At 39.8% G+C, this 15,545-nt stretch overlaps 3 protein-coding genes across 7 annotated transcripts in view; 1 reads left to right on the forward strand and 2 right to left on the reverse strand.

The window, feature by feature from the left end:
• The window catches only part of LOC116295976 (alpha-L-fucosidase), a 33,006-nt gene extending 24,359 nt beyond the window's left edge, over nucleotides 1–8,647 (reverse strand). Inside the window, exon 1 of one of the 5 annotated variants that reach the window (XM_089028096.1) lies at nucleotides 8,524–8,647. The gene's annotated coding sequence lies outside the window, so the exon portion shown is untranslated. Of the gene's footprint in view, nucleotides 1–4,182; nucleotides 4,352–4,637; nucleotides 4,792–8,523 lie in introns of those variants that run through there. The other 4 variants (XM_089028095.1, XM_089028098.1, XM_089028097.1 and 1 more) reach the window with 4 other exon arrangements.
• Nucleotides 598–3,554, reverse strand: LOC148912097 (uncharacterized). The gene is made up of 2 exons (XM_089028419.1): nucleotides 3,066–3,554; nucleotides 598–2,135 (listed from the first exon to the last, which is right to left on the reverse strand). The coding sequence occupies exon 2, from the start codon at nucleotides 2,079–2,081 to the stop codon at nucleotides 603–605; it is 1,479 nt and encodes a 492-aa protein (XP_088884545.1). The 5' UTR covers nucleotides 2,082–2,135; nucleotides 3,066–3,554; the 3' UTR covers nucleotides 598–602.
• A 531-nt stretch (nucleotides 8,648–9,178) lies between the features above and the next one.
• On the forward strand, nucleotides 9,179–15,415 carry LOC116287621 (uncharacterized). The gene is made up of 4 exons (XM_089028122.1): nucleotides 9,179–9,331; nucleotides 12,347–12,446; nucleotides 13,466–13,582; nucleotides 14,477–15,415. The coding sequence occupies exons 2-4, from the start codon at nucleotides 12,385–12,387 to the stop codon at nucleotides 14,874–14,876; spliced, it is 579 nt and encodes a 192-aa protein (XP_088884248.1). The 5' UTR covers nucleotides 9,179–9,331; nucleotides 12,347–12,384; the 3' UTR covers nucleotides 14,877–15,415.
• The last annotated feature ends 130 nt before the right edge of the window (nucleotides 15,416–15,545 follow it).

The raw sequence follows: 15,545 nt of genomic DNA on the forward strand, positions 1-15,545 counted from the left end.
AATAGTGCAAATGACCAATGCAGTGCCCCCAACCTCAACCCACAGTCCAACGTCATGCCAAGCGCCGTTGTCATATCCCTCTTCATCTAAGCGGTGGGTATAACGCGTTTCCCTCACGTATGGATTCATATATTACAGGGAACAAGTTCCCTTCTAGAGGCTCATTACCGTCAAAGTGCTGATGGTCATGTGGTTATAGACAGTATTCCTTTGATTTTCTATGCTATTTATGCAAACACTCCCGGTGTCATCTACTCTTATCTGCAGCTTTACCTTCCCGTGGCAATCAGCAACCATGTGGAAAGTCCAAACGGAAAGATTCTCAGAGCTATTCGTTGGCGGCTCTACTGAGAAATGCGTGGGCTCTCTGTTGTTCGTCTTCGCGCGCATGGGCTGTAATACTCCATTGTCGGCACAGAAACGAAATCCTATATTCGCACTGCTAACGGCCCCCAAAGAAATGCTGCATAATATCAACTTCTTTCCGGAGTAGTTCAAATCCACGGACATCCCCGTGACATCAACCCAAGATGCTTGGGTGTATTTTTTCTCGCCTGTGTAAGTCGTATAAACGCAATCTACTCCAGTTACGTAGGGGTTGTTCATTGCCATATATAATAACTCAGACCAATGCTTGCAGCTGCTAGGCCGGCCTTTAGTAAGTTATGGTCATATTCCTCAGGTATCGCAGGCAGGACCTTCTTTGATGGTTTCTTTGGCTCGGGTTTTTCTGCGTGTTCCTTTTTTGGCCTCTCCACGAAGTGAGGAATGTTCCTAAGAGTGTCAGAGTTCACGTCATTCACCCCAAAGTTCATGTCCTTAGTAGCTCGTTGAAGTTTGTTGTTGTATCCTACTACAGAACCAGTATTTATAGATAAATTACTAGGCATTAACCAACAACCCGGGGCTACTGCATAGTCCAGTCGGACCTTAGAATTTTGTATAGCTAGTTGGTAACGCTGTACGCCCTTGCTAATGTCGCCCTCCAAGATTGAACTTTCAAATAAGATCAAGGCTTCGGCTCGCGTTTCTTCTGCGGCGCCAGTATTTCCGATTATGCTGGATCGGGTGTTTACCTGAGCTCCAAGGATGGAATACACGTAAGCTTCTATGCTGCGGTTCGAACGGGCAAGGCCGGCTTTGGTTAGTCCTTTACCTTCTGGGGGTATGAAATTAAGATATTGCTTTGTTTGCTCGTCGTTGGTAATTTTGATAATCAGTGGATTAGCCCCTGCATACTTACCGCCCTCGTCTTTGAACAGAGGTCCGTCTCTGACTTCCTTAGTGGTTTTGGCATTTGGTTCAAAGAAGGTGCTACTGTCGTGAGTTTCCTTATGATATCCCGTGTTCCATCGCAACTGCAGCGCATGAACTTCCCTGTTGCTTAGCTCGTGCCCGCCAATCCCCCAATAAGCCCAAATGTGCCCCAAACCATTGTTAGCACCGGTAGTGCATCGGAAATCCTTCCCTACAACGTCAAACTCCTTACAGAGTCTGTCATAAGCCGGCACGCTGTATTTATTATCTCTTGGATAAAACGCGGCATCTCCCGGCAGCGCAATAACACCCATCTCATGCAGTATTCTTCGGACGGTAAAGTGAAAGTGAAACATAAATATCGAATTCTTCATCAACTTCGCACTTACACCGCAGCCGCTGGTGGCACACCAAACCGCAAAATTTAGTTGCTGCGGCCAATAACGCATGTTAGGACCACTTAACCATTCATGAGATTCCTTAGCGGTGGTATGATTAATGGGAACGTTTTTGAAGATATCTCGCACCTTTAACGGAAAGGAATGGTTGTTAGAGACCCGCATGTTCAACGTTAAGTCCAGGCTTGGGTGTTTATCAAATGAAACTGCGGGTATCGGATAAGTACCGGTACCCAGCAATAATTCCTTTGACCAACCTTGCACGGGTTTAGGCTTATGCGGTAAGATCTTAGGATGCTTCAGTTGATCGTCTATTTGATTAACCAGCGTAGGCTTCAAATCCTCGTTGCTGTACATCCTGGAGCCGTTGAAGTAAATCCCATCAGGCCTCCTTTCGAACTTACTAGGGTCTGCATGCGGAAACATCTTCCTGAAGGCCCTCCAGTTCCAGTAATCCCGGTTGTCGTGATGTGGCTGCTCCTGTATATCATTCCCAAAAGCGTCGTACATTAGTATATATAATGGATGTTATACCATCAGCACCTAAGTTGTACCCAGATGTTCCCTATACTACACCTAACGAACTAAACGCCGAAAACTTTCGTCTGAATAAAGCGAACTTAATCCTGGCTTACTTGGAAGGGCAGGCAAAACACTACGAAAAAGTCCGAAAAAAGTACGTCAGAGCCCGGAGTACGCTACATAAGATTGCGATAACTTCAGGATCCATATCTGTTGTGTTAACGGGCTCCGGCGTTGCTACTTCGCTTACTGGACCGGGAATAATCGTTGGAGTTCCTTTGGCTGGCGTTGGGGCAGCCTGTGGTATTATCTCGGCTGTTGCTACGGGCATCATGAAACAGTTGTCAAGCAAAATATCAAAACACGATACAACAATAGCTCTGTCAAGGGCTAAAGTAAATACGATCACTGACCTTGTCTCAAAGGCTTTGCGTGACAGAAAGATAGACGACGTAGAATTCTCGCTTATCTTAGCCGAAGAGGAAAAGTACGAGAAATTAAAGTCGGACATAAGGAACAAAAAAACAGTCGTAAAAGATCTTTCCGAGGAATCTCGGAAAAAGATCTACCAGGAGGCAAAAGAAGAGCTTCAAAGAAAGCTTGCTCAGTAAACATCTGCTTCGAAAAGAGCGCGACAGGATTTCGTTTACATATCGAACGACAGTCTGGAAATTACGCGTAATCTTATGCCATAAGATTTATGCTAATTACTCATCTTATGCCATAAGATCCACTATCTTCTTGGAATCCATCCCAAGAGGGGGTGGTTGGGGTCTATTTTGTAAAATATTTCGTAAATTACGTCAGGGTAATAAGGAATATCCTTATCCAGCCGACAAAACATCCACTCGGCTCTGCTCATATCAGAAACCTCGGGAATAGACTTACCGGTAATTTCAGACAAAAGATAGGGAATAGCTTTGTAATATTTCCCTATCTTTAATTTTTTCAACGCTTTCCGTAGGCTTTGTGGGGTTGGCTCTTCTAAGTGGTCTATAATTCTTTCCATTACTTCGTCGTCTAAATATACCGGTCGATGACCTTGAATGTGACTCATCCAGTCTCTGAAGTATTTTATTCTTTTGTATGGGGTCTTCTTACGGCCTCCATTAGCGTAATACTGCTCTTTGGTAGCACAAGGCACGGCATTACGAATATTTTTACCGCACTCGTAACACTGTGCTGACGTGTCGTCTTCTATTTGCATTTTCTTACCACAACAAATATACTTATTTGGTTTAGTAGGCACAAACTTGGGTTTCAAGCACTTTACACAGAAATCATAAACAAACTCTTTACATTCTTCGCACTCCATATATAGACTAACATAAGTGCGCTGTTGCAACCACACTTGGAGTGGGGATTATCCGTAGGTGGATTTTTGACACGGGTCTTGCCCGTGTCGAGATTGCGCTGGAACCCCCATTCCCTATACTACTCGCTAGGGGTTGTTTGATGGTTCGAACTAACCCCCCCCCCCCCCCCCCCATCCTCCTCCTCTCAACCTTTGTAGCGCCCCTGCTCTCCACCTTGTATGAGTACAAAATAATGTTTAGTGCTATTTTAGTTTTTCAAGAAATGGCACAAAATAAAACAAAACTTTCTTTACAAGGTCCTTGTGACGGGCCTGTACAGAAATTTTATGGTTCTTTGTTGCCAAAGCTGTTCGTGCCAAAGCTAGACTAAATCCACAATGCACTGATGTTCACTAACTTTAAAATTAAAATTACTTTAGGTAATTACTAACTCAAACTAGGCCCTAAATGATAGTAATAATCAACTATAACATCGTATGTAATTTTCAACTAGGCCCTAAATGATAGTAATAATCAACTATAACATCGTATGTAATTTTCAACCAGGCCCTAAATGATAGTAATAATCAACTATAACATCGTATGTAATTTTCATCTAGGCCATAAATGATAGTAATAATTACGAACAATGAAAAATAAGCCGTTTCAAAGTCAGGTAATTAAGCTTAAATATGAGCTTAATAACACACCAAATTTCTTAGACAAATACCATATATATCATTTCGAAAAGCTCCATGAATGTTCTATTGCTTATTTTTTCAGCATCTTAGACTTTTCCCATGCTCAAAAGAAATTTCTGTTCTATGATCATTATCTCAGCTTTGTTTATAGCCGTTGTCCGGTTGAGCGAGCCAAGTCGAGCCCCAGTCAAGTACGAGTCACGAGTCAACCACGAGTCATATACAATTTTCCCTAAATTTATTAATTCTTTCAAAAGCAACAATTGAATTTAAGAAATTTTCATATAATTTTCTTATCATCATGAATTGGCTCAACCAGACAACTCTAGCCGTTATATAGGCTCATACAAATGTGGCGAGAGGGTTTCGAACACTAAAACAAAACGCTACTGAGTTACGTCCCGGTGAGTTAGGGTTTGATAAGCAGTGTGGAGTTTAAAATATACCAAATAGATTGAACTTACTTAAAACTTATACATACCCAATCAATCAGTCAGTCAGTCAAATAGCAAAGCAGCGGAAAAGAAAGCAAATCTTACTTCTATCGTGGAAAATTTTCAGCCATGTTTATATGTCATTGTTACTACCTGCGTAGGACTCGGACGAGAACGAATTTCCACCTTACTACTCTCCCGCTCAGGAATTTTGTAACGTGTACACGACCCACCACCAGCCACCCCACAGGGTTAGTTTTGTTCTTGAAAAATCCTTCACAATTCTCCATAGTCGACATTTTAAAGCTTTTTTGGTTGGTTTTACTTGAAAAATAAAAGATAACTACAGATAATTCAACACAATATATCAGGTTTAGCAAAAATTACCATGGATGTCTTTCTGATTTTTAAACAAAATTTTGGAGATTTCCGTGTACTTTTTCCGAGGACAAAATTTAATATCATAAAAGCCGGTTAGTAATGTATGTAGTAAAAATCAATGTATGTATGTAATGTAATGTATGTAGGGTGGCTGGGTGGTCTGTGGACGAAAATTTTGGTCATAGAAATCTTTGAGGAACAGCCAAAAGAGTTATAACAAATTAATCCCCCATAGTAGGGATCATTTTGTTTAGGATTTTTTGTAGAATTCGAGGTTTAAAAGACGTTTAGGTGCGGCTAAAACGTGCGGCGAAAGAGTCCGCGGGTGCAAAGCGAGCCGTGCAAAGCGGGTGCGAGTAAAAAGTTGCGGGTGCGGGTAAAAGGTGCGGAGTGGGTTCAGTTATCCTCTTGACAGGAGACCTTAATAAATGTAAACATAATCAACTCTGTAATTCTTTTAATCTGAAACAAGTGCTGAAACGATCTACCCACGGTATAACATCTTAGACAAAGTGTTCATGAACATTTTCAAGTTCTAAGTTTCCTGTTGTCGGTACTCCTTTCGGTGTCTGAGAAACCTGCCCTGCAAATCGCCAGCTTATAAGAGAAAGACTATCACAGGTTATTTGGACCCCAGTACCTCCGACTTCAACGTGTAATGAACAGTTTCAGTTCTTCACATCTACCGTAAATGATATTATCGAGAATGTCTGCCTCTCAAGCGTATTCAGTAAGACCGACTCAAGTGACAAGCCTTGGATCACTCACGATATAAAAAAGTGATAGCTAAACATCGACGTCATGTCTGTTTCTGTGGTAACAAGGCCCGAAATTCGTATTACTCATAATAGGTCAAAGGACGTACAGGAATTTAACTCTAAAAAGTGATGGTTTGCTGTCAAAAGTATTGCTGGCCTTTCTTCATCTACGAGCATCTCGACTTTAGTCTACAACGACCAGCCCTATTCAGGTCTGCTAATCTACTAAACGCTTAATTTGCTGGTTCCACACTTGCTACTCTTCAGTGGTCGCCTGAAGAAGTACGTGAACGCTGTTGTACCGCGCGCAGAGAACGAAACTTGGCACCCTCCGGTTCCTAAAAATGGTGAATGATCTGAGAAATTTTTGTAATATGGTAAGGTACGTTGACGATACGACAGTATGGGTGTGCTCTTGAAGAACACTCATTCTAATATCCCTGAGATCGTTGACAAGTGTGATCTGTTGATGGATGCTATTTAGAAATGAGCTGAACAAGCCCCAGTCACAAGATTCAAAGTTTAGCACCACTGCGTCGGACCATCGGCTACAGCCTACGTAGAGCACGTACAACCAACCAACCAACCGGTTTACCAACCAACCGACCAACCGACCAACCGACCAACCGACCAACCGACCAACCGACCAACCGACCAACCGACCAACCGACCAACCGACCAACCGACCAACCGACCAACCGACCAACCGACCAGCAAACGTGAAGAGGACGATATCATCCCTTTTCCAAGGAGAAAAGCAATTATGTAGTTTACTGCCTTTTAAAATGTCTCAAGCTTAGTGTTATCACGTAGAATGAAAGATACCAAACATCTACATCTACATCTACATTTTATTGTCAGCGGGAACTATACATTAAGTTATCACGCTAACTATGGGAAAATTAAATAAATAGATAAATAATAAAAAATAAAATATAAAATATAGAGTATATAGAATAGCCTAGATCATAGACGAGACTTGCCCCCCCTCCACCCAAACAAAGAAAAGTTGATACTGAACTCATGAAAACATAGGGAATTAAAATATACTGATCAAAATTAAAAAGCACTGGTGACATCAACCTGGAAATATAAAACTCAAACCGTTAACATAGTTTATCATCATGAGTGAATCTCCTACTTCGCTCATTGTGTGTCGACTCGCAACCTACGCCTCCTTGAGAAGCCTATCGCCAAGTTACCTAAGCAACTAAGGAAAACAATCACTATTAAGGCCGGTTTAAACGGTACGCTTTTCGCGAACAACTATCTCATACAACACGCTCGCTTTATCCTACAACTCGAGTCGTACCGTGTAAATCAAGCCTACAACTCGCCTACGACAGACGCGAGCGTGTTGTATGCGATAGTTGTAGGCGAAAATCGTACCGTCTAAACCGGCCTTTAGACATGCCTACAACGGTCACAGAGAAGACCTCAGTTGGTCTTCTTGAATTATTCTATATTTTTATTGGCAGCAATCCAATGTGAATACGTTTATACAGAGCCAATAAAATACGTTGTCTTGTCTTAGTTGGCCGCGCATTTGTGTAGTGTGTTATGGGACGACCGCTCTCGGTACGAACACCGGGATCTTTATTCTACTTTCTGTTCTCTGTGTTACATCTGTATTAATCTCTATGTGTTCTCTGTTCAACTAATTACATGAGTTCTATTTATAATGATTCTATGACAGGTGTCAGTCTCTAATCAGTATGTTAATATTGTTGAATCATGATTGGCTAAAAGAAATAGTAAATTGCTAAGTGTTATATCTTAATAACGAGTAATACGAGTGAAAATCTTGGAATTAAACATAACTTAAACTAAAGTTAATAAATGAATATATGGTAAATGTATAGAAAAGGCTACGAGGAATATTTATATCATAAGATCTAAAAGAATAGTGCTAAAATAACTAAGCAAAGGGGTAAAAAGTGTGTAGGGCGTAACGAGAGGTACAAATGCTAATGGAAGGAGCTAAGGGGTTTACTTGTGTATTCAAAGCATACCATTATCTAAACTTGTGCGTGATGGTAGCCTTACTGAAATCTTATATCGATATTTTTAATAGCTAATTGATCATTCTTTATCTTGTTTTCATGCGATAAGAAATCTAGTAATTAGAAAACAGGGACCAGTTGCACGAAGCCTGGATAGCGCTATCCGACGGATAAATCTTATCCAGTGGATAAATTTATTGGATAACAGCATCGACTTATACACTGGATAAGGATTTATCCGCTAGATAGCGCTATCCAGGCGTACAACCGGGCCCTGATGTCTAGCTTAGTCTGTAAAAACATTAATTTTCTCTCTCATAACAGTGGCACCAAAGTTATGGAATTCCCTGCCCGCCCTATACCACAACAATATTCAATATTTTTATAGCAATATTATTACATATGTTGATATTATTATTTTATAATTTCAGCCATATAATTTTAGGTTTATTGATATAGATATGTTTTTAGCTAGTTATCTCTTCTAGATATGCTTATAATGGGAACATATAAATTCTACATGTTAGTTGCGCAGTATAAGAAGCATGATAACACTAATAGCGGCTGCGTACGTGACTATCAATGCCCATTAGCACTCAGCAAGGAAAATATCAAAATCGATTCCAAATCCTTCATTCACGGTGTATTTTCTCAAGAGTTATGGGTCACCTACTACGTGATCTGACAACCAAACAACAGCCACTGGCGATGATTCGGCTGATTCGATCTAATCAATCCCATCCCATTTAATTAAGCAGAACAGGAGCAAAATACCTTCAAAATACTTCTTTCTCAGTGTAGTAGGATCAATTTTTTATCAATGAGTACGTGCACCATCTCGCATTAAACACGATCAGTTTTGGAAATCGTGCACGATAGGGGATTTGGTTTCATTTGAAGTATCGTACACGAGTTTTGGAAATCGTGCACGATAGGGGATTTGGTTTCATTCGTAGTATCGTACACAAGTTTTGGAAATCGTGCACGATCAGTTTTGAATATCACGCACGATTACAAACATCGATCACGTTTTGTTTGGATCCTTTTGTTTGGATATTGTTTCCAGTAGAGACCAGTAGATGTTATAGTTCATGGGTCAACAAAATACGTTGTTCCAAGATCGATCAATAGTTTATTTAATCACGTATCGCCCAAGAGCTTAGGGACGGACCATTAGATAGTTGATGGAGGGGGGGAGGGGGGGGGGGGGGTTGCGTAAATCCCCCAAAAAATATCGAGCAAGCACTTAAACCTCAAAAAAATATATCGTGCAACCTCTTCTGCTAGAAGAAAAATATCTAACTGTACGCAAAAAAATAACGTGCAAGAGTTGAGCCAAAAAAATAAATATCATGCAACCAAAATTCCTGCAACCCCCCATCAACTATCTAATGGTCTGTCCCTTCATTCAAAATACGAACGTGATTCGGTTTAGTTGATCTAATCACTTCCCTAAGCAAAACAGGAACTAAATACCTTCATATAGTCGATTTTACCGTAGACGGCCGAGAGGTATAAATATGACGACACCCAAGCTTGTTATTTTCATAAAGCTATAAGTCGCACTCAAGAAGATATAGCGGTAAGTGCAGCCTGTTCCTCCTAAATAAGTGTGACTTGATTTAGTCGTGGAAATGTAGCTAAGATGTATATGTTATATACCTTTAGTCGTGGTTTCGTCGTGCGTGTGTGTTTATTTATTTTATTTTCGTATAATTTTTTTTTTTTTTTCCTTTGGTATGGGTTGTGTAGCGGCAGCCACAGGCGCCAAGCAAAGCTCACAGCCTACCACAGTTTGTGGTTTTTCTTTTTGTTTAAAGCGCCTAGAGCAGATTTGGATAGGCGCTAAATAAATATTTATTATTATTATTATTATTATTATTATTATTATTATTATTATTATTATTATTATTATGGCAAGTTTTATTTGTCTGTATATATCATGTTTACATTGACCAGCGGACTAAGTCTAGGCTGGTTAAGTTCATCATTTTTTTTCAATCCTTTCTTCAGCTTATGCATATTCATAGAACTTCTTGACTATATTAACGTTCTGGCTTAAAATCCATTTCTGACATCGTTCTATAAGAAAGTTCACTTCCCTGTCTGTATTTGTAATTGTTCTTAGGTCTTTTCTTAGCTGTTCGTGATGTCCTGCGAGAAAGTCAAACACTATGTTAATCTGATTTACACTTGAGCTTTTGCACTCTTTTTTGATGCCTGCACGTAGTTCCGTGTATTTTTCTTGTTTTTCAACAGTTCTCTCCGCAATCTTACCAACTTGACAAACTGTGCCTTCAAATAGTGTCCAAGCATTAGTTTCTTTATCTTTTACAACTATGTCGGGTTTATTGGCACTGTTTTCTGGAGCTTTCTCAAGTTGAAAGGGTACATTCCAGTATATTTTTGCCTTTTCATTTTGAAGTACTGCTGATGGTAGACTTTGTTGGTACCATGGCTTTCCATTGTCGCTTTCCTGAAAGTTGTACTTTTCCAGCAAACAGTGGTATATCGGTCTCAGCATTCTGTCGTGTCTGGCTGTGTAAAGGCTTTGGGCGATCTTTGAGCAGCCACTTAGTACATGTGTTGTTGATTCTGTAGCCACATGGCACATTCTGCATTTGGTGTCTGTGATGGTCATCTGTGCTTTGCTTTGTTGGTATGTCTTTGTTGGTAGTAGTTGTTGGCGTATGTTCTTGTTTACGCTGTAGACAATATCGGGAATGTTTTTCCACTTCTTCAGGATCTGGTTGGCTGTTGGTGAAATCTGTTTGTCTTGGAGTTGGTGGTTGGTGTAGGCTCCAAGCCATGTCTGCTGTTTTGTTTCTTTTATATACTTCTCCGTGATCTTTGATCGCAGCAGCTCTTTTATTGATTTTGGTGAAGGTGAGGTTATCGTTTTGATCTCGTTGGCAGGTGTAGGGTCTTTACTTGTAGGTATTTTAGTGCCTGTATCATCAAAGTCGCACGTGATGTTATATTCCGCTGCGTACTTGGTGGCCTGTTTGAAAATTGACCTTCTACCTTGCGCGATTCTATTCATTTCAAGCGTTCTTGCATGCTTGATCCTCTTGTCTTTGCTGTTGTTGATATAGTTTGCCATTTTGATTGTTGTCTTCTGTTCTAGAATCAATTAAAGCGGTGTTCATCTCTTGGGTCCATTTCGTTCTAACGCGGTGTCGTTCATCATTCGTTGTTTCAATTCTCTGTCGAGCTTCTGTTTGATTTCGAATGTGTTGCGTGTTTGTAGTCTTCTTTGGTGGCATGTTGGAGATGACTAGGACCAGAATAATCGTGACGAGTCGCATTATTTTAGCGTTTTCTCAGTTCTTTAGCGGGAGCGTCAGGACTTGCGTTATTATTATTAATATTATTATTATTATTATTATTATTATTATTATTATTATTATTATTATTATTATTATATGGGATGGTTTATAGCTTGATTTATTGGTAAGAGGGATCGTGTTTTGCAAACATTGATTATCAGCCATATTAGAGAAATATTCATAGAAAATTGTATACCAAAGAAAAATTATTTTCAATCATTTACTGATATGTGACCAGTGTAGTAGTATGGTTGCAGTATTTTTGTATGCGGTCTTCCCTTTTCAGAGATATAAACGTTTGAAATATAAATTTTCTAATCATTTTAATTCAAGAAGTGTAATTTACGATAAGTGTTCTGAAGTGAAATAGCCTATTTAACAAAATTCTTTATGCAAACACTGCTTATGCATATTGCTAAATATCATATAACGGAATTTATAAAACTAAGTACTCGCTTAAATGGAGCGAAATCGTTAAATCAGTAACATATGTTAAAGCATTTTTTCCCATTATCCGAAATTGTCGAAGCGTTTTTTCTCCATAGACCAGGTTTTTTTTTTGTTTTGTTTTGTTTTGTTTTTTGTTTTTTGTTTCTATTGTGTCCACGGAATTGGCTGCATTGGGAATATCCTGCAAAGGATCTCTATCCCTGGGCTCATTAAATAATTTGCGCCTTAGACGAATAGTCCATTCCTTTCCCAAGTGTAATACTCGACTATTGGGTGAGAGCTGTGGATTTAAAACATACGAAACGAAGAGAAAGAAATTGTGTCCACTCCAGTGTGTCGTATTCATAAAAATTACCTCGGACTATGACCGAAATTTAGCAACATCCGACACATACAACGACGTAAATTTTTTTTTTTTTTTTTTTTTTTTTTTTTTTGGTTTGTTATTCGTAAGTATAGTTAAAAAGAACTTTGGTTGTTCTACCTCAAGCAATTTTAGGCTGCGTTCATAATGTATGGCAAGGGGGGGGGAGGGCAGGTGAAAATTTGAAATGTCCAGAATAATTCTTTTAAACACCCCCCTTAAAGTTCCCCCTAAGCAAGTCTTGTAGCTCCTTCCAAAAATTGTGCATCCCCCCCCCCCCCCCCATTTTTCTGATAAAAATTTGCCTCTCCTCTCCCCTCCCCTTTTTCCTACTAAAATTTTCCCGATCTCCCCTCAATTTCACCTGCCCCCTCCCCCCTCTGCCATACATTATGAACGCAGCCTTAGGACAAAACTCGAGAGTAATAAATAATGTTTCTTGCTTCGTTCCCAGGAATATTTCGGAGGATTACTTTCGTTTTAAACAATAAAATGTGGATGAAGATAGCTCTTATAACTTGCCTTTTGGTTCTCATCTCTCCTGGAAGTAGAGGGTAAGTAAGTTAGCGAAACTCAAATCTTTTTGCTTATCTAGAGTTTATCATTGAGAATTGAGACAGGCAGCAAAATAGACCAATTTACACTTGGCGTAATCGTTTTCCATTTCAGACCACTTGTCATTCCCAAGTAGCCAGCGGGCATCCAGTCTTTTTACTAAGAAAAGACCGGATGCACAGAGTAACGGGTGTGAATGAGATGACACTCCATGAATGAATGTGAATACAACTCAAACAAAGAATCTTATTCTGAAGGGAATAACACGTGATCTGAAATGGTTTATTTTGGGGAGGGAGGCGGGGGGTCCAAAACTTACGCTCAATAAGTGAGGTCATTTCTGACGTCATACATACACTATTTCATTCGTAATCTTTTATAAAGAAAACACGACAACGTGATGTGGCTTTCAATTCATAAACATAAGAGTTATGACTTTCGATAGAAACAGTTTAGGATATCATAGTTTAAAGATTCTCTGTAATACAACGTTTGTTAAAGAAGGGGAAAACAATGGGTTGTAAAAAGGGGTCTGGACCCCTTGGACCCCTTCCAGTGATCTGCCCTTGTATTTTAAAATTTTTAACAGTGAAAGAGAACTGCCCTCGCAAGGTCGTCGACTCATCCCTCTCGTGGCTCGTAATCACCTGAAGCGAGATGACGTTTTACCCCCGACTCTATACCATAATAGTTTTTGAAATTCTTTCATATTAAAATTTTTGATTCCTTACTATAGTAGAGAATACAGGAATAATAGTCATAATTAAAGAACGAAAGCAGTGTGAAAAGGATTATGGTCTAGAGACGGGAGTAAAACGTCTTCTCGCTTCAGGCTTATTCCTTCAAGTCCGAAGGAAATGGATGCGTCTGGATTGTCCTCTTAACGCATTCAAATCAGACTTATTTATAAATTACAGGCATTAACTTTTTTACGTATGATGTACTTGCTCACATATTACTTAGTTCTTAAGAAATAAGTCTTTGAAATAATATATTGGTTTTATTAATTTCTTGTTAGGATAACTGTGCCATCTTGCTGTCCAGAAAGCCAGAGTCCATCTGGAGGACCAAGTCAAAACACAGGAGCTGTAGTTTGTTACTTCCGCCGGACTTCGCTAACATTGGAATGTATCAAGTAAGGCTTTTAGTTTTGTTATCTCACAATTAACCAGTGACGGATCCAGGGGTGGTTTCGTGGGTTCCATGGCGACCATTTTGGAATCCCCCTTTGTAAATTCCTGGACCAGCAACTGGTAAGACTGCGTTTATAATGTATGGCAGAGAGAGGGGCAGGTGAAAAAATTTAGGGGGGATCGGAAAAATTTTTACCAGTAAAATGGGGGAGATGCAAAATTTTTAGAAGAAGCTACGAGAGATTGACCGGGGGGAATAGTTATTTTTTGGGGGACTTCAGGGGGGGGGCTTAAGAATTTTTTTGTCATTTAAAGATTTCACCTGCCCCCCCCCCCCCCCCCATCCCACCCCCTATCCCATACATTATGAACGCAGCCTAAGATCCAATTTGCCATAATGTAATTTGAGAGACACCAATAGATTACCTGTAAAAGCCTTCCAAATTCTCCAGCCGGGTCCCAGCCGATATGAATACCATTTTTATGAGGTTGTCTAAAAATGCATGAAGCACAACGTGTTTTCACTCTCGCTAAACACCCTCCCGTGTTTTCTTCTTTTATTTGCATAAAGTCAATCCTTTGATATCTTTTGCAAATCTTTTGCAATGCATTTGATGAGTTTTTGAATCGCTGGATTTGACACAATAGCTAACGATGATTCATTTTAATCTGGAAGAGATAACTAGCTAAAAACTAGTGTGAGCTGCGTCGGTGTTTCTAATGAAATAGTAATGATAAAAGGGTAAATTATACACCGTGAAAAGATGAAAAAACTTACTGACGTTTCGGACGCTAGTCCTTCGTCGGAGTAAAAGAGAAAGAGGTAGTAGAAAGGGTTAGCACAAAGTTTTTGTATTGTTGGATTTGAGACCCTAACGATGTTTGGTTTTGTCTAGGGGTAGCTCAAGGCACACCTGTACAATTGTACGAGCCAGTGCTTCATCCGAGTATGAACAGCGAGGCCCAACACCTTACGGCGAGTACTTGATCGGTAAACATCGCTCCAGCACCACCTATCCAGGACTGGACTGGTACAGACTCTACCCTAAGAAGGAAGACAATTCTGGATACTATGGTTACTACTCCCCCAACAAAAAGGGTCGCTCTACAATGGGTCTTCACCCCGGCAAGGTTTCTTGGGGTTGTGTCACGGTTGCTACTATCAGCTGTAGCAGCGGTAGCTACAGCTGCTACAACAGCAATTCGTGCTGGAGGCAGATCAAGCGTATTGTTAACAGTGGCAACATGTACTACCGTGGTTCCTCTTACTCTGGTATTCTTTACGTTGTGCCTTAAGTCAATGTTCCATGATGTAGATGACGACTAGTTTTGGAATTAGCTTGGACTGCGTCGGTGTTTTTTAGTTGAACCAAATGTGTCGTAGTAGATAATTTTATCACCATAGGTATGAAAGATTAGTAGGCTGCACGCTTCGGACTCCGACGAAGGACTAACGTCCGAAACGTCAGTCTACTATCTTTCGTACCTACGGTAATAAAATTATCTACTACGACACATTTTGTTCCATGATGTGATTTTAAATAAAAGTTAAACTTTGTTCCGATAACATTTAGCATTACTATATTTTCTTTATCTGTTAGAATAAGCTAGCATCAGTTACTTATATTAGTAAGAAAAATAGGTACCTTTAGGGGGTACATGTCATATACGCCTGCATGCAGAGGCAATAACAGGGATAGTGTAGGTACCAAATGTAGGCATAGAACAGCAGGGACATTAATTACTTTTAAGTAGAATTGAAAGCATTTTATATAAGCTGAGTTAGAAATGTATGGCAATATGTTGATAATAATAATAAACTTGAGTATTTCCAATTCAAGAGCTCTCTGTTCTCTAGTTTTAAGTGTTTTTTATATGAAGTATATCTGGGTAAACTCGATGGCATAGTGTCTCCTGCTTATTAATATGCATTAGACACAAAAACTCTAAAATTGTGGATGAGCG

The sequence above is a fragment of the Actinia tenebrosa genome, unplaced genomic scaffold, assembly GCF_029948245.1.
Source record: "Actinia tenebrosa isolate PJP-AT-01 unplaced genomic scaffold, QUT_ActTen_1.0 PGA_scaffold12__29_contigs__length_12842862, whole genome shotgun sequence".
NCBI lineage: Eukaryota > Metazoa > Cnidaria > Anthozoa > Actiniaria > Actiniidae > Actinia > Actinia tenebrosa.